Below are 20,000 nucleotides of genomic sequence, written 5' to 3' on the forward strand. Positions count from 1 at the left end.
ACTAATGTCCTGCATCAACAACAGTAACTCCTGATTGGTTTTAGACTAATGTCCTGCTTGCGTACCTGTATCAACAACAGTAACTCCTGATTGGTTTTAGACTAATGTCCCAAACTTTTATATGTATCCACACCTTGCTGTGCTTCGGTCATTACATGTCTGAAATGGGTGTGTCTGAAATGGGTGTGTCTCGAAATGGGTGTGTCTTAAATGGGTGTGTCTGAAATGGGTGTGTCTAGAAATGGGTGTGTCTTAAATGGGTGTGTCTCGAAATGGGTGTGTCTCGAAATGGGTGTGTCTGGAATGTGTGTGTCTGGAATGTGTGTGTCTGAAATGGGTGTGTCTCAAAATGGGTGTGTCTGGAATGTGTGTGTCTGAAATGGGTGTGTCTAGAAATGGGTGTGTCTTAAATGGGTGTGTCTCGAAATGGGTGTGTCTCGAAATGGGTGTGTCTGGAATGTGTGTGTCTGGAATGTGTGTGTCTGGAATGTGTGTGTCTGAAATGGGTGTGTCTGGAATGTGTGTGTCTGAAATGGGTGTGTCTGGAATGGGTGTGTCTGGAATGGGTGTGTCTGGAATGTGTGTGTCTGGAATGTGTGTGTCTGGAATGGGTGTGTCTGGAATGGGTGTGTCTGGAATGGGTGTGTCTGGAATGTGTGTGTCTGGAATGGGTGTGTCTGGAATGGGTGTGTCTGGAATGTGTGTGTCTGGAATGTGTGTGTCTGGAATGTCACCCTATTCCGGTTTATAGAGTTAATCAATTTACTTGTGTGTCCTTTGTCTGACAGGAAATGTCGTTTTTAAAGAATGTCCCTGGTGTCCATGGTAACACCAGGCAATGGGCCAGTATATCTGACCTCTGACCTTGTGTTTCCATCAGCCAATAGGAGCTCAGAGAGAGACCAGAGAGATATCCCCCCTTCACTGGTACAGCTGACTGAACTACTGGGGGACAAAGTGAACACACTCTGAAAGACTGTCTCACTAGACGAACAGGTAACCTGACACACACACACACACACACACACACACACACACACACACACACACACACACACACACACACACACACACACACACACACACACACACACACACACACACACACACACACACACACACACCTGAACAGCACAGTAAATACCAGGTATCTTTTTTATTGTTCTTAAAAGACAACCAAACGTTACTTTCCCTGGCTGATAGCTATCTTGTTTTGGGGTTACTGGCCTCTTGGTTACCATCAGACATGTCCACAGAGAGGGGTAACAGGGGTCTGGTTACCATCAGAGAGGGGTAACAGGGGTCTGGTTACCATCAGAGAGGGGTAACAGGGGTCTGGTTACCATCAGAGAGGGGTAACAGGGGTCTGGTTACCATCAGAGAAGGGTAACAGGGGTCTGGTTACCATCAGAGAGGGGTAACAGGGGTCTGGTTACCATCCGACAGACATGTCCACAGAGAGGGTGGGTGCACCTGTTCTGGTCTGTCGGCACCTGTTCTGGTCTGTCGGCACCTGATCTGGTCTGTCTGCACCTGTTCTGGTCTGTCTGCACCTGTTCTGGTCTGTCGGCACCTGGTCTGGTATGTCTGGAAGGTTGGGATCCACCCACAACTGGGGAAAGCTATTTGAAATTATGTCATCTTCATTCTCCCTAGGCAATGTCTCACCTAGTTTTCACTTAGGGCAGTGCCATTTCAAACCGTTTTCCCCCGACCAGGACACGTGTGCTCCCTCAACAACAGACAACAGACTGTTTCTAAAGACACTCACAGTGACTCAATCTAGCATGATACACGTTGATTTGATTTCTATGCTGATTGATGTCTGTGCTCTACAGTTAGTGAAAAATGGGTCTGAGAGATCTGACTCTGTTGAAGTGTGCTGGAATGTTCAAGTCAAAATATATGAGTTTATTCAGTTACAAAACAAGGTCTCTGTATTAGGTATGAATACAAGGCCTCCCTGCTTTCATTGTTCTTCATAGCCGCGCTGTCGATAAAGACTGGGATTTCATCTCACACACCAGACTTTACAGGTACGTAGAATTTGCAGTAATCAGAGTCACACATGTCTGGTGCGATGACTTTATGTTTGGCGAAATCCATCTTTATTAGCCCTGAGCGATTCGTGGTGTTTTGAGGTCGGTTCGGTTACAGTTCGATTTTTTTTTTAAATAATCAGAATTTCTATTTTGGTTTAGATTTTTTTTTTAAATGAACTAAAGTCCCATGGTGACTGTTCATTACTGCTGATCTCTTATTAAGCATCATTTATTCACATGACTTTACTTTAATCAAATAGTTCATTTGTTGTGTATATTATCTATAAGATATTACATGAGTATTATATAGACATTATATTATATAACATTAGTATATATATTTATAATATATTACATTAGTTATATTTATAATATATTACATTAGTTACAAAAATTATACATTATATATATTACATTATATTACAAAAATTTATTCAGGTATTATGTTAAAAATAATAAAACACAACACTATGCCAATGCACATGAATCTAAAAGTAGAGTAAAGAGTCCTTCACACCACCACACCATGACACCATGACACCACCACACCATGACACCACCACACCATGACACCACTACACCATGACACCCCTACACCATGACACCACCACACCATGACACCATGACACCACCACACCATGACACCACCACACCATGACACCACTACACCATGACACCCCTACACCATGACACCACCACACCATAACACCACTACACCATGACACCACTACACCATGACACCACCACACCATAACACCACCACACCATAACACCACCACACCATGACACCACCACACCATAACACCACCACACCATAACACCACTACACCATGACACCACCACACCATGACACCACCACACCATGGCACCACTACACCAACACACCATGACACCACTACACCATGACAACACCACACCATGACACCACCACACCATGACACCACTACACCATGACACCACACCACCATGACGCCACTATACCACCACACCATAACACCACTACACCATGACACCACCACACCATGACACCACCACACCATGACACCACTACACCACCACACCATGACATCATGACACCATTACACCACCACATGACACCTCCACACCATGACACCACTACACCACCACACCATGCCACCACCACACCAGACACCACCACACCATGACACCACCACACCATGACACCACCACACAATGTTATCATGACACCACTACACCATGACATCATGACACTACCACACCATTACACCACCACATGACACCTCCACACCATGACACCACCACACCATGACACCACCTCACCATGCCACCACCACACCATGACACCATCACACCATGACACCAGCACACCATGACACCACGACATAACCATGACACCACCACACCATGACACCACCACACCATGAAACCACTACACCATGACACCACCACACCATGACACCACCACACCATGACACCACCACACCATGACACCACCACACCATGACACCCCTACACCATGACACCACCACACCATGACACCCCTACACCATGACACCACACCACCATGACGCCACACCACCATGACGCCACTACACCATGACACCACCACACCATGACACCACCACACCATAACACCACTACACCATGACACCACTACACCATGACACCACCACACCATGACACCACCACATGACACCTCCACACCATGACACCACCACACCATGCCACCATGACACCATCACACCATGACACCACCACACCAGCACACCATGACACCACCACACCATGACACCACCACACCATGACACCCCTACACCATGACACCACACCACCATGACGCCACACCACCATGACGCCACTACACCATGACACCACCACACCATGACACCACTACACCATGACACCACCGCACCATGACACCACCACAATATGACACCATGACATCATAACACTACCACACCATGACACCACCACACCATGACACCACCACACCATGACATCATGACACCATTACACCACCACATGACACCTCCACACCATGACACCACCACACCAGACACCACCACACCATGACACCACCACACCATGATACCACCACACAATGTTATCATGACACCACTACACCATGACACCATGACACCACCACACCATGACACCATCGCACCATGACACCACCACACCAGCACACCATGACACCACGACACAACCATGACACCACCACACCATGACACCAACCACACGATGACACCCCTACACCACCACATCATGACACCACACCACCATGACGCCACTACACCATGACACCACCACACCATAACACCACTACACCATGACACCACTACACCATGACATCACCACACCACCATGACACCACTACACCATGACACCACTACACCATGACACCACTGCACCATGACACCACCACACCATGACACCACTACACCATGACACCACCACACCACCATGACATCACCACACCATGACACCACCATGACATCACCACACCATGACACCACCACACCACCATGACACCACCACACCATGACACCACCACACCACCATAACACAACCACACCATGACACCACTACACCATGACACCACCACACCATGACACCACACCACCATGACACCACTACACCATGACACCACCACACCATGACACCATGACACCACTACACCATGACACCACCACACCATGACACCACCACACCATGACATCATGACACCATTACACCACCACATGACACCTCCACACCATGACACCACTACACCACCACACCATGCCACCACCACACCAGACACCACCACACCATGACACCACCACACCATGACACCACCACACCATGACACCATCACACCATGACATCATGACACTACCACACCATTACAACACCACATGACACCTCCACACCATGACACCTCCACACCATGACACCAGCACACCATGACACCACGACACAACCATGACACCACCACACCATGACACCACCACACCATGACACCAACCACACGATGACACCCCTACACCATGACACCACCACACCATGACACCCCTACACCATGACGCCACTACACCATGACACCACCACACCATGACACCACCACACCATAACACCACTACACCATGACACCACTACATCATGACACTACCACACCATTACACCACCACATGACACCTCCACACCATGACACCAACACACCATGACACCACCACACCATGCCACCACCACACCATGACACCATCACACCATGACACCACCACACCACCACACCATGACACCACCACACCATGACACCACCACACCATGACACCACTACACCATGACACCACCACACCATGACACCACTACACCATAACACCACTACACCATGACACCACTACACCATGACACCACTACATCATGACACTACCACACCATTACACCACCACATGACACCTCCACACCATGACACCACCACACCATGACACCATGACACCACCACACCATGACACCACCACACCATGTCATCATGACACCACTACACCATGACACCACCACACCATGACACCACCACACCATGACACCACCACACCACCACACCATGACACCACCACACCACCACACCATGACACCACTACACCATGACACCACTACACCATGACACCACTGCACCATGACACCACACCACCATGACATCACTACACCATGACACCACCACACCACACCACCATGACACCACCACACCACCATGACACCACACCACCATGACACCACCACACCACCATGACACCATCACACCATGACATGACTTCGCCACTCTTCTTTTAGTTGTAGTTGCTGTAGTTGCTGTAGTTGCTGTAGTTGTAGTTGCTGTAGTTGCTGTAGTAGCTGTAGTTGCTGTAGTAGCTGTAGTTGTTGTAGTTGCTGTAGTTGCTGTAGTAGATGTAGTTGTTGTAGTAGCTGTAGTTGCTGTAGTTGCTGTAGCTGCTGTAGTTGTTGTAGTTGCTGTAGTTGTTGTAGTAGCTGTAGTTGCTGTAGTTGCTGTAGTTGCTGTAGTTGCTGTAGTTGCTGTAGTTGTTGTAGTTGCTGTAGTTGCTGTAGTTGCTGTAGTTGCTGTAGTTGCTGTAGTTGCTGTAGTTGCTGTAGTTGCTGTAGTTGCTGTAGTTGCTGTAGTTGCTGTAGTTGCTGTAGTTGCTGTAGTTGCTGTAGTTGCTGTAGTTGCTGTAGTTGCTGTAGTTGCTGTAGTTGCTGTAGTTGCTGTAGTTGTTGTAGTAGCTGTAGTTGCTGTAGTTGCTGTAGTTGTTGGCTGATAACATAGTAGAGTTCAAAAGGATATGTTTGCGGTGATGAATGGTTTTATACTAGCTGCTTGTGCATACTGTACCTGGAACAATGGAGACACAAACAGGTAATAACCTGAGTCAGCTAACATAAAGCCAGATAACTAAGTTGTTTGTTGTCAAAGCTATAGCTGGATGTGGAGCAGGCCTGTTGTGGTGATTTGTAGTGAATCCACGCTTTTATAAAAGTTGGTTCTGGACAGGTAAATCTGACTCAGGTTATTACCTGTTTGTGTCTCCATTGTTCCAGGTACAGTATCTTGATGTGGTGGTGGCTGGATTAAATGCTAGTTTTCACTGCTCTAGGTTTTAGCAGTGTAACATGTAAACTGACTGATGTTATGACAGCAACGTGTTTCATTGCAAAGATAAACACTATCCTGTTGGTGCTTGTCTGTCAGTGTGGTCACAGACTTAGTTTCTCTGCAGGATGAGTAAATAGATCCACCCTGTAGATTCACACAAACCCTGCTAGTGCCAGGATGTGATTATGGTGCTGGGTGGGGCTCAGAGCTGCCAACAGAACAGAACCTGACTAACACCCTTCCAGACTGATACTTTATTCAGGTTTTTTTTTTTCCCCAAAGCATTTTCTTTAATTATAGGTTTGGGAAATGGTTCAGGTCACTCGAGGTCTGCACCACCCAATGATGATCCGTGTTCACCAAGCCTATCCTCCCTCTACTCGTTGTGTGGATCGTGGATGTGCTGCTGGGCGGGGCTTCAGAGCTGCCAACAGAACACAACACACAGCTTTCAGACTGGAGTCATGAAAGCTGATGATTAATCTAAATTTAATTATTTTCAAAGCACTTACTTGCATTAAAGTGGAACTGAACGAAATTTTAGCCTCATGAAATCGTATTAAAATCTGTTCATGTACTCCCCCCAGGAATAATAAGACATATCTTTGAACATTTTCTGACTAGTGAGCACTGAGATATGGTCATCTTCACGTTTTCATAAATTCTTAGAATTAAGTACACGAAGGCATTTGTGACAAATCTATAGCAATATACAGTGGGAAAATGGCCGTGCGTTTGGACAATGAGTAGACACTGCAGTAAATTAAACCTAATAAAAACACCTGCCTCGTCCAGGACCAGAATCTATGCAAACCAGTGCAGCGCAGCCAATCAGAGCTACAGTAGGCCTATATGCAAACCAGTGCAGCGCAGCCAATCAGAGCTACAGTAGGCCTATATGCAAACCAGTGCAGCGTAGCCAATCAGAGCTACAGTAGGCCTATATGCAAACCAGTGCAGCGCAGCCAATCAGAGCTACAGTAGGCCTATATGCAAACCAGTGCAGCGCAGCCAATCAGAGCTACAGTAGGCCTATATGCAAACCAGTGCAGCGCAGCCAATCAGAGCTACAGTAGGCCTATATGCAAACCAGTGCAGCGCAGCCAATCAGAGCTACAGTAGGCCTATATGCAAACCAGTGCAGCGCAGCCAATCAGAGCTACAGTAGGCCTATATGCAAACCAGTGCAGCGCAGCCAATCAGAGCTACAGTAGGCCTATATGCAAACCAGTGCAGCGCAGCCAATCAGAGCTACAGTAGGCCTATATGCAAACCAGTGCAGCGCAGCCAATCAGAGCTACAGTAGGCCTATATGCAAACCAGTGCAGCGCAGCCAATCAGAGCTACAGTAGGCCTATATGCAAACCAGTGCAGCGCAGCCAATCAGAGCTACAGTAGGCCTATATGCAAACCAGTGCAGCGCAGCCAATCAGAGCTACAGTAGGCCTATATGCAAACCAGTGCAGCGTAGCCAATCAGAGCTACAGTAGGCCTATATGCAAACAAGCCATTTGCCACACAGACCTGGCATCATTCACTTTGAACTGGACTGTGTGTTTACAGACAGTAGGGCCTGTCATCATTCACTATGAACTGGACTGTGTGTTTACAGGCAGTAGGGCCTGTCATCATTCACTATGAACTGGACTGTGTGTTTACAGGCAGTAGGGCCTGTCATCATTCACTATGAACTGGACTGTGTGTTTACAGACAGTAGGGCCTGTCATCATTCACTATGAACTGGACTGTGTGTTTACAGGCAGTAGGGCCTGTCATCATTCACTATGAACTGGACTGTGTGTTTACAGGCAGTAGGGCCTGTCATCATTCACTATGAACTGGACTGTGTGTTTACAGACAGTAGGGCCTGTCATCATTCACTTTGAACTGGACTGTGTGTTTACAGGCAGTAGGGCCTGTTATCATTCACTATGAACTGGACTGTGTGTTTACAGACAGTAGGGCCTGTCCTCATTCACTATGAACTGGACTGTGTGTTTACAGACAGTAGGGCCTGTCCTCATTCACTATGAACTGGACTGTGTGTTTACAGGCAGTAGGGCCTCGTGCACACCGTGCACCACTCCCTAGCATTCTTCTTGCCAATGTCCAGTCTCTTGACAACAAGGTTGATGAAATCCGAGCAAGGGTAGCATTCCAGAGGGACATCAGAGACTGTAACGTTCTCTGCTTCACGGAAACATGGCTAACTGGAGAGACGCAATCCGAAGCGGTGCAGCCAGCGGGTTTCTCCACGCATCGCGCGGACAGAAACTAACATCTTTCTGGTAAGAAGAGGGGCGGGGGCGTATGCCTTATGACTAACGTGACATGGTGTGATGAAAGAAACATACAGGAACTCAAATCCTTCTGTTCACCTGATTTAGAATTCCTCACAATCAAATGTAGACCGCATTATCTACCAAGAGAATTCTCTTCGATTATAATCACAGCCGTATATATCCCCCAAGCAGACACATCGATGGCTCTGAACGAACTTTATTTAACTCTCTGCAAACTGGAAACGATTTATCCGGAGGCTGCATTCATTGTAGCTGGGGATTTTAACAAGGCTAATCTGAAAACAAGACTCCCTAAATTTTATCAGCATATCGATTGCGCAACCAGGGGTGGAAAGACCCTGGATCATTGTTACTCTAACTTCCGCGACGCATATAAGGCCCTGCCCCGCCCCCTTTCGGAAAAGCTGACCACGACTCCATTTTGTTGATCCCTGCCTACAGACAGAAACTAAAACAAGAAGCTCCCACGCTGAGGTCTGTCCAACGCTGGTCCGACCAAGCTGACTCCACACTCCAAGACTGCTTCCATCACGTGGACTGGGAGATGTTTCGTATTGCGTCAGACAACAACATTGACGAATACGCTGATTCGGTGTGCGAGTTCATTAGAACGTGCGTTGAATATGTCGTTCCCATAGCAACGATTAAACCATTCCCTAACCAGAAACCGTGGATTGATGGCAGCATTCGTGTGAAACTGAAGGCACGAACCACTGCTTTTAATCAGGGCAAGGTGTCTGGTAACATGACTGAATACAAACAGTGCAGCTATTCCCTCCGCAAGGCTATCAAACAAGCTAAGCGCCAGTACAGAGACAAAGTAGAATCTCAATTCAACGGCTCAGACACAAGAGGCATGTGGCAGGGTCTACAGTCAATCACGGACTACAGGAAGAAACCCAGCCCAGTCACGGACCAGGATGTCTTGCTCCCAGGCAGACTAAATAACTTTTTGCCCGCTTTGAGGACAATACAGTGCCACTGACACGGCCTGCAACGAAAACATGCGGTCTCTCCTTCACTGCAGCCGAAGTGAGTAGGACATTTAAACGTGTTAACCCTCGCAAGGCTGCAGGCCCAGACGGCATCCCCAGCCGCGCCCTCAGAGCATGCGCAGACCAGCTGGCCGGTGTGTTTACGGACATATTCAATCAATCCCTATACCAGTCTGCTGTTCCCACATGCTTCAAGAGGGCCACCATTGTTCCTGTTCCCAAGAAAGCTAAGGTAACTGAGCTAAACGACTACCGCCCCGTAGCACTCACATCCGTCATCATGAAGTGCTTTGAGAGACTAGTCAAGGACCATATCACCTCCACCCTACCTGACACCCTTGACCCACTCCAATTTGCTTACCGCCCAAATAGGTCCACAGACGATGCAATCTCAACCACACTGCACACTTCCCTAACCCATCTGGACAAGAGGAATACCTATGTGAGAATGCTGTTCATCGACTACAGCTCGGCATTCAACACCATAGTACCCTCCAAGCTCGTCATCAAGCTCGAGACCCTGGGTCTCGACCCCGCCCTGTGCAACTGGGTTCTGGACTTCCTGACGGGCCGCCCCCCAGGTGGTGAGGGTAGGCAACAACATCTCCTCCCCGCTGATCCTCAACACTGGGGCCCCACAAGGGTGCGTTCTGAGCCCTCTCCTGTACTCCCTGTTCACCCACGACTGCGTGGCCATGCACGCCTCCAACTCAATCATCAAGTTTGCGGACGACACAACAGTGGTAGGCTTGATTACCAACAACGACGAGACGGCCTACAGGGAGGAGGTGAGGGCCCTCGGAGTGTGGTGTCAGGAAAATAACCTCACACTCAACGTCAACAAAACTAAGGAGATGATTGTGGACTTCAGGAAACAGCAGAGGGAACACCCCCCATCCACATCGATGGAACAGTAGTGGAGAGGGTAGCAAGTTTTAAGTTCCTCGGCATACACATCACAGACAAACTGAATTGGTCCACTCACACAGACAGCATCGTGAGGAAGGCGCAGCAGCGCCTCTTCAACCTCAGGAGGCTGAAGAAATTCGGCTTGTCACCAAAAGCACTCACAAACTTCTACAGATGCACAATCGAGAGCATCCTGGCGGGCTGTATCACCGCCTGGTATGGCAACTGCACCGCCCTCAACCGTAAGGCTCTCCAGAGGGTAGTGAGGTCTGCACAACGCATCACCGGGGGCAAACTACCTGCCCTCCAGGACACCTACACCACCCGATGCTACAGGAAGGCCATAAAGATCATCAAGGACATCAACCACCCGAGCCACTGCCTGTTCACCCCGCTGTCATCCAGAAGGCGAGGTCAGTACAGGTGCATCAAAGCTGGGACCGAGAGACTGAAAAACAGCTTCTATCTCAAGGCCATCAGACTGTTAAACAGCCACCACTAACATTGAGTGGCTACTGCCAACACACTGTCAATGACACTGACTCTACTCCAGCCACTTTAATAATGGGAATTGATGGGAAATGATGTAAATATATCACTAGCCACTTTAAACAATGCTACCTTATATAATGTTACTTACCCTACATTATTCATCTCATATGCATACGTAGATACTGTACTCTATATCATCGACTGCATCCTTATGTAATACATGTATCACTAGCCACTTTAACTATGCCACTTGGTTTACATACTCATCTCATATGTATATACTGTACTCAATATCATCTACTGTATCTTGCCTATGCTGCTCTGTACCATCACTCATTCATATATCCTTATGTACATATTCCTTATCCCCTTACACTGTGTATAAGACAGTAGTTTTTTTGGAATTGTTAGTTAGATTACTTGTTCGTTATTACTGCATTGTCGGAACTAGAAGCACAAGCATTTCGCTACACTCGCATTAACATCTGCTAACCATGTGTATGTGACAAATAAAATTTGATTTGATTTGATTTATCATTCACTATGAACTGGACTGTGTGTTTACAGGCAGTAGGGCCTGTCATCATTCACTATGAACTGGACTGTGTGTTTACAGGCAGTAGGGCCTGTTATCATTCACTATGAACTGGACTGTGTGTTTACAGGCAGTAGGGCCTGTCATCATTCACTATGAACTGGACTGTGTGTTTACAGGCAGTAGGGCCTGTTATCATTCACTTTGAACTGGACTGTGTGTTTACAGGCAGTAGGGCCTGTCATCATTCACTATGAACTGGACTGTGTGTTTACAGGCAGTAGGGCCTGTTATCATTCACTTTGAACTGGACTGTGTGTTTACAGACAACATACCACCGTAGTCCTCTTACATTTGGGAACTTTACATGTACAATGCGTATGTGGATGTGCGTATCAGACAGATCAAGGTAAAGCACATCAATAGGCTCAGTTCAAGCCAAGGGTGTGTCATCGTGTTCTGGGAAAACCTGCAGTTTCCTTCTGGGGCTCGGTGCTGCCAAGGTGCCAATGTCTCAGTGCCATCATACTGTAGTGCAGTGGTTCTCCAACCTCTCCTTGGGGACCCCATTCCATGGATTTGATCTATTCCAGAGCTAGCACACCTGATTCAACTTGTCGACTAATCATCAAGCCCTTGAATGGGTGAATCAGTTGAGCCTGTTCAGAGCTACGACAACATTGTGAAACGTCTGGTCCCCTCTTGTGGACCACTGCTGCAGCAAAGTAATATGTCTTACAGTTATATTGTATATATATATATATATATATATATATATATATACACAGTTGAAGTCAGACTTTTACACCTTAGTCAAATACATTTAAACTCAGTTTTTCACAATTCCTGACATTTAATCCTAGTAAAAAATTCCCTGTCTTTAGGTCAGTTAGGATCACCACTTTATTTTTCAGGATATGAAATGTCAGAATAATAGTAGAGAAAATGATTTATTTCAGATTTGATTTATTTCATCACATTCCCTGTGGGTCAGAAGTTTACATACACTCAATTAGTATTTGGTAGCATTGCCTTTAAATTGTTTAACTTGGGTCAAACGTTTCGGGTAGCCTTCCACAAGCTTCCCACAATAAGTTGGGTGAATTTTGTCCCATTCCTCCTTACAAAGCTGGTGTAACTGAGTCTGGTTTTTAGGCCTCCTTGCTTGCACACACTTTTTCAGTTCTGCCCACAAATTTTCTATAGGATTGAGGTCAGGGCTTTGTGATGGCCACTCCAATACCTTGACTTTGTTGTCCCTAAGCCATTTTGCCACAACTTTGGAAGTATGCTTGGGGTCATTGTCTATTTGGAAGACACATTTATGGCCAAGCTTTAACTTCCTGACTGATGTCTTGACATGTTGCTTCAATATATCCACATAATTTTCCCCCCTCATGATGCCGTCTATTTTGTGAAGGGCACCAGTCCCTCCTGCAGCAAAGCACCCCCACAACATGATGCTGCCACCCCCATGCTTCACGGTTGGGATGGTGTTCTTCGGCTTGCAAGCCTCCCCCTTTTCCTCCAAGCATAACGATGGTCATTATGGCCAAACAGTTCTATTTTTGCTTCATCAGACCAGAGGACATTTCTCCAAAAAGTTTGATCTTTGTCCGCATGTACAGTTGCAAACCGTAGTCTGGCTTTTTTTATGGCGGTTTTGGAGCAGTGGCTTCTTCCTTGCTGAGCGGCATTTCAGGTTATGTCGATATAGGTCTCGTTTTACTGTGGATATAGATACTTTTGTACCTGTTTCCTCCAGCATCTTCACAAGGTCCTTTGCTGTTGTTCGGGGATTGATTTGCACTTTTCGCACCAAAGTACGTTCATCTCTAGGAGACAGAACGTGTCTCCTTCCTGAGCGGTATGACGGCTGCATGGTCCCATGGTGTTTTATACTTGCGTACTATTGTTTGTTCAGATTAACGTGGTACTTTCAGGCGTTTGGAAATTGCTCCCAAGGATGAACCAGACTTGTGGAGGTCTACATTTTTTTCTGAGGTCTTGGCTGATTTCTTTTGATTTTCCCATGATGTCATGCAAAGAGGCACTGAGTTTGAAAGGCCTTGAAATACATCCACAGGTACACCTCCAATTGACTCAAATTATGTCAATTAGCCTATCAGAAGCTTCTAAAGCCATGACATAATTTTCTGGATTTTTCCAAGCTGTTTAAAGGCAGAGCCAACGTAGTGTATGTACACTTTTGACTCACTGGAATTGTGATACTGTGAATTATAAGTTAAATAATCTGTATGTAAACAATTGTTGGAAAAATGACTTGTGCCATGCATAAAGTAGATGTCCTAGCTGACTTGCCAAAACTATCGTTTGTAAACAAGAAATTTGTGGAGTGGTTGAAAAATGAGTTTTAATGACTCCAACCTAAGTGTATGTAAACTTCCGACTTCAACTGTATATATATATATATATATATATATATATATATATATATATACAGTACCAGTCACAAGTTTGGAACCTCATTCAAGTTTTTTTCACTATTTTCTACATGCCCAGGGTCAAAGGTGAAGCCGGAACTGGGTTAGTAACTGCCGATCCGATGTTCAAAAGTTATTATTAGTTATAAGAAATGATAGTGAAAATAAAGTAGAGATAAACACCAAACGAATCACAGGAAAGGTGGGTCGAACCTCGCAAAACGTCAGCCTTCAGTTCCTGTACGTTATCGTCACTCCATGAGTTGTTAATCATGAAACAAACCTCTCCGTCTTTCTTTTTCCCAGTGGTTTCTTCCATGCAATGGACAGAGAACCCCTCTGGCTGAATGGACAGGGACAGTAAATCCAGAGAGAGACATAATTCCGTAAAACAGTATGTTACAATGCCTGAGTATGTTACAATACCTGATGTCTCTCTGGAAGAGGCTCCTCGCCCTGAGCTTGTCTACCTTATTCATTGTTTCATTATTTAAAGCTCATGATAAAATAATACGACCTCAGCATCTGTGCATCGGATGGCTAACACGAAGAAGAAAGACTAGAATGTCTCTGTGCATCAGACGGCTTCTCTGCCAGCTAACACCAAGAAGAAAGACTAGAATGTCTCTGTGCATCAGACGGCTTCTCTGTCAGCTAACACCAAGAAGAAAGACTAGTGTCTGTGTGTTAGCCTTTTGTTCTTACTCAGATACATAAAACTACATGCTGGAACTGCAGGGTCCCTACTTACGACAAATTAGATGTTTTTTTATTTATTATTCATGAAGTCATTAATAACATTTGTAATACCATTATTAATCCCTTTAAACATAGAGTTGTTTAAAAAAAATAGTACTCACCATTTTAAGTAACAGAGGTTTATATCTATTAACCCTCGAGCTACCAACATATATTACATAGACATGGATTACCAATGGGGTCATTTTGAAGAAACTATTGGATGAAGCAACAATCAAAGCAAAATGTAATCGTATATCTTATTAAAACGTTGCATGGAAAATAATGATGTCTAATGTATAAATAACCAAACCACAGTCTTTAACACGTTACAGCACCATGAATGTGCCATGGATGACAGGTTGCTAACAGTAACGCAGTATAGAATAGTAGTATACATTCACAATAGTATACATTCACAATAGTATACATTCACAATAGTATACATTATACATTCACAATAGTATACAGTATACATTCACAATAGTATACATTCACAATAGTATACAGTATACATTCACAATAGTATACATTCACAATAGTATACATTCACAATAGTATACAGTATACATTCACAATAGTATACAGTATACATTCACAATAGTATACATTCACAATAGTATACATTCACAATAGTATACATTCACAATAGTATACAGTATACATTCACAATAGTATACATTATACATTCACAATAGTATACAGTATACATTCACAATAGTATACATTCACAATAGTATACAGTATACATTCACAATAGTATACAGTATACATTCACAATAGTATACATTCACAATAGTATACAGTATACATTCACAATAGTATACATTCACAATAGTATACATTCACAATAGTATACAGTATACATTCACAATAGTATACAGTATACATTCACAATAGTATACATTCACAATAGTATACATTCACAATAGTATACAGTATACATTCACAATAGTATACATTATACATTCACAATAGTATACAGTATACATTCACAATAGTATACAGTATACATTCACAATAGTATACATTCACAATAGTATACATTCACAATAGTATACATTCACAATAGTATACATTCACAATAGTATACAATATACATTCATAATAGTATACAGTATACATTCACAATAGTATACAGTATACATTCACAATAGTATACATTCACAATAGTATACATTATACATTCACAATAGTATACATTATACATTCACAATAGTATACAGTATACATTCACAATAGTATACATTATACATTCACAATAGTATACATTCACAATAGTATACATTCACAATAGTATACATTCACAATAGTATACAATATACATTCACAATAGTATACAGTATACATTCACAATAGTATACATTCACAATAGTATACATTATACATTCACAATAGTATACATTATACATTCACAATAGTATACAGTATACATTCACAATAGTATACAGTATACATTCACAATAGTATACATTCACAATAGTATACAGTATACATTCACAATAGTATACATTCACAATAGTATACAGTATACATTCACAATAGTATACATCATACATTCACAATAGTATACATTCACAATAGTATACAGTATACATTCACAATAGTATACATTCACAATAGTATACAGTATACATTCACAATAGTATACAGTATACATTCACAATAGTATACATTCACAATAGTATACAGTATACATTCACAATAGTATACATTATACATTCACAATAGTATACAGTATAAATTCACAATAGTATACATTCACAATAGTATACAGTATACATTCACAATAGTATACATTCACAATAGTATACAGTATACATTCACAATAGTATACATTATACATTCACAATAGTATACATTATACATTCACAATAGTATACATTATACATTCACAATAGTATACATTATACATTCATTCAAATAGTATACATTATACATTCACAATAGTATACATTCACAATAGTATACAGTATACATTCACAATAGTATACAGTATACATTCACAATAGTATACATTCACAATAGTATACAGTATACATTCACAATAGTATACAGTATACATTCACAATAGTATACAGTATACATTCACAATAGTATACATTCACAATAGTATACAGTATACATTCACAATAGTATACATTATACATTCACAATAGTATACAGTATAAATTCACAATAGTATACATTCACAATAGTATACAGTATACATTCACAATAGTATACATTCACAATAGTATACAGTATACATTCACAATAGTATACATTATACATTCACAATAGTATACATTATACATTCACAATAGTATACAGTATACATTCACAATAGTATACAGTATACATTCACAATAGTATACAGTATACATTCACAATAGTATACAGTATACATTCACAATAGTATACATTCACAATAGTATACAGTATACATTCACAATAGTATACATTCACAATAGTATACAGTATACATTCACAATAGTATACAGTATACATTCACAATAGTATACATTCACAATAGTATACATTCACAATAGTATACAGTATACATTCACAATAGTATACATTCACAATAGTATACAGTATACATTCACAATAGTATACAGTATACATTCACAATAGTATACAGTATACATTCACAATAGTATACATAAATTCATTGTATGAATTATGATGCATTTAAAAAGTACTAAAACCTACATTTATTCCATATGGCAGGGATTTTAAAACCTTTACACAATGAACACTTGATTTGATAGAAACATATAGCTGGCTATGAGTGTTGGAAGAATGTGCACAGTTTTCACTCACAATTCTGGAGTGATCTGTGTTCATATATATCCACTATAATGATGTGCTATTTATGTTTTTTCTCTAAGCGTTTGAGGAGCATGACAGCTGGCGATCAGCTCTGCGTGAGCCCGCCGTGTGTGTGTGTGTGAGTGTATCACTGCTGCATGCTGGGTAGACCTCGTTTCCAACGCCGCATAAACAAAAGGTTAATGAGGGTTCACGGGCCTCACTGCTTTTTGTTTATCCCTTCAGCAGATGCCAACAGATTTACACACACAGACACACACACACACACACACAGACACACACAGACACACACACAGACACACACACAGAGGACAAAGACAGAGACACAGACACACACACACACACACACACACAGAGAACAGAGACAGAGACACACACACACACAGACACACACACACACACACACACACACACACACAGACACAGACACACACACACACAGACACACACAGACACACACACACACACAGACACAGACACAGACACACACACACACAGACACACACAGACACACAGACACACACACACACACACACACACACACACACACACAGACACACACACAGAGGACAAAGAGAGACAGAGACACAGACACACACACAGACACAGACACAGACACACACACACACAGACACACACACACACACACACACACACACACACACACACACACACACACACACACACACACACACACACACACACAGAGGACAAAGACAGAGACAGAGACACAGACACAGACACACACACACACACACAGAGGACAGAGACACACACACAGACACACACACACACACACACACACACACACACACACACACACACACACACACACACACACACACACAGACACACACACACACACAGACACACACACAGACACACACACACACACACACAGACACACACACAGACACACACACAGAGGACAAAGACAGAGACAGAGACAGAGACACAGACACACACACACACAGAGGACAGAGACAGAGACACACACACACACAGACACACACACACACACACAGAGGACAGAGACAGAGACACACACACACACAGACACACACACACACACACAGAGGACAGAGACAGAGACACACACACACACAGACACACACACACAGAGCAGATCTACATGGAATTCAGCCCTGATCACTGGAGTCCTGTGTTCTGTATTTTAAGCCAGGCAGCTAGAGGAACACACACCCACCGCGACCATTTCTCTATGTAATCACTGCTAATAATCACTGCAGTTCATGGATGGATATCGGCTACTTCCTGACTTATATAAATATTTAATAAATAGATTTTTACGTCTCATCATGTTTTCCTGTTTTTAGTTCTGGCTCATTTGATAGATATGCATTGTTTTAGCAATTTATCTTGATTTAATAATAATTTATCTTTATCTTTATCTAATGATCAAGTGATCAAAGCAATTGTGGGATGGATTGTTTTTATTTATTTATTTATTATTGATTGTTGTATTGTGGATGTTTTCGCTGAATGCTCATGCTTTCCTGATGTTCTGCGGTTGTGGCCAAGGTTTCAAATGGTCGTTATGGGAGACTTGTGATGTTCATTTTCATCAAAGACTTTCATATGGATGTTACTACTTCCCTCAAACCCACATGTCAGGTTTTTATCTTTCTGTGTCACTCATAAAGTGTATGTAGATGGTGAAATACTGCCCTCCAGTGGAGAGATTACCAATCAACACCACGTTTTCCCCCCTCATTGTGTTGAGAGTGTAATGGTAAAACAACATCTTCATTTTGAGTAGTAGTCGTGTTTTTGAGAAAAGTCAGACTTTCTGCTATGAATGATGAATCATTGATTTGACTGTTTTTAGAGTTTTTATGTCTACGATATCATTGTGGTATTTATTTTACGACACACTAATTTATGTTCTTCCTTCGGCCTTGTCTTGCTGTCTGTATCCTTAAGGAAATGTCACTTTGACCAAGGAATAATTAACCAAAGCCCCAGCACTGAGATTATCATGGAAAAGGGCTTGATATCTATTTGTGTACGTGTTAGTCTCACGTTACCATAGTCCCCGGTCTCACGTTACCATAGTCCCCTTCTCCAAAGTTACCATAGTCCCTGGTCTCACGTTACC

General features: G+C 43.2%; 2 protein-coding genes across 6 annotated transcripts in view; one reads left to right on the plus strand and one right to left on the minus strand.

Moving 5' to 3' along the window:
* The window catches only part of LOC121840167 (putative protein FAM47C), a 10,489-nt gene extending 8,383 nt beyond the window's left edge, over window positions 1–2,106 (minus strand). Inside the window, exon 1 of the mRNA XM_042302042.1 lies at window positions 2,025–2,106. Within this exon, the coding sequence (XP_042157976.1) occupies window positions 2,025–2,106 (82 nt within the window). The remainder of the gene's footprint in view (window positions 1–2,024) is intronic.
* Window positions 825–20,000, plus strand: part of LOC112240330 (cingulin-like protein 1) — a 70,951-nt gene continuing 51,775 nt past the window's right edge. For 4 of the 5 annotated variants that reach the window (XR_006079482.1, XR_006079481.1, XM_042302756.1 and 1 more), the window contains exon 1: window positions 825–996. The gene's annotated coding sequence lies outside the window, so the exon portion shown is untranslated. The remainder of the gene's footprint in view (window positions 997–20,000) is intronic. The other variant, XM_042302758.1, reaches the window with a different exon arrangement.

This window comes from Oncorhynchus tshawytscha, linkage group LG20, assembly GCF_018296145.1.
Source record: "Oncorhynchus tshawytscha isolate Ot180627B linkage group LG20, Otsh_v2.0, whole genome shotgun sequence".
NCBI lineage: Eukaryota > Metazoa > Chordata > Actinopteri > Salmoniformes > Salmonidae > Oncorhynchus > Oncorhynchus tshawytscha.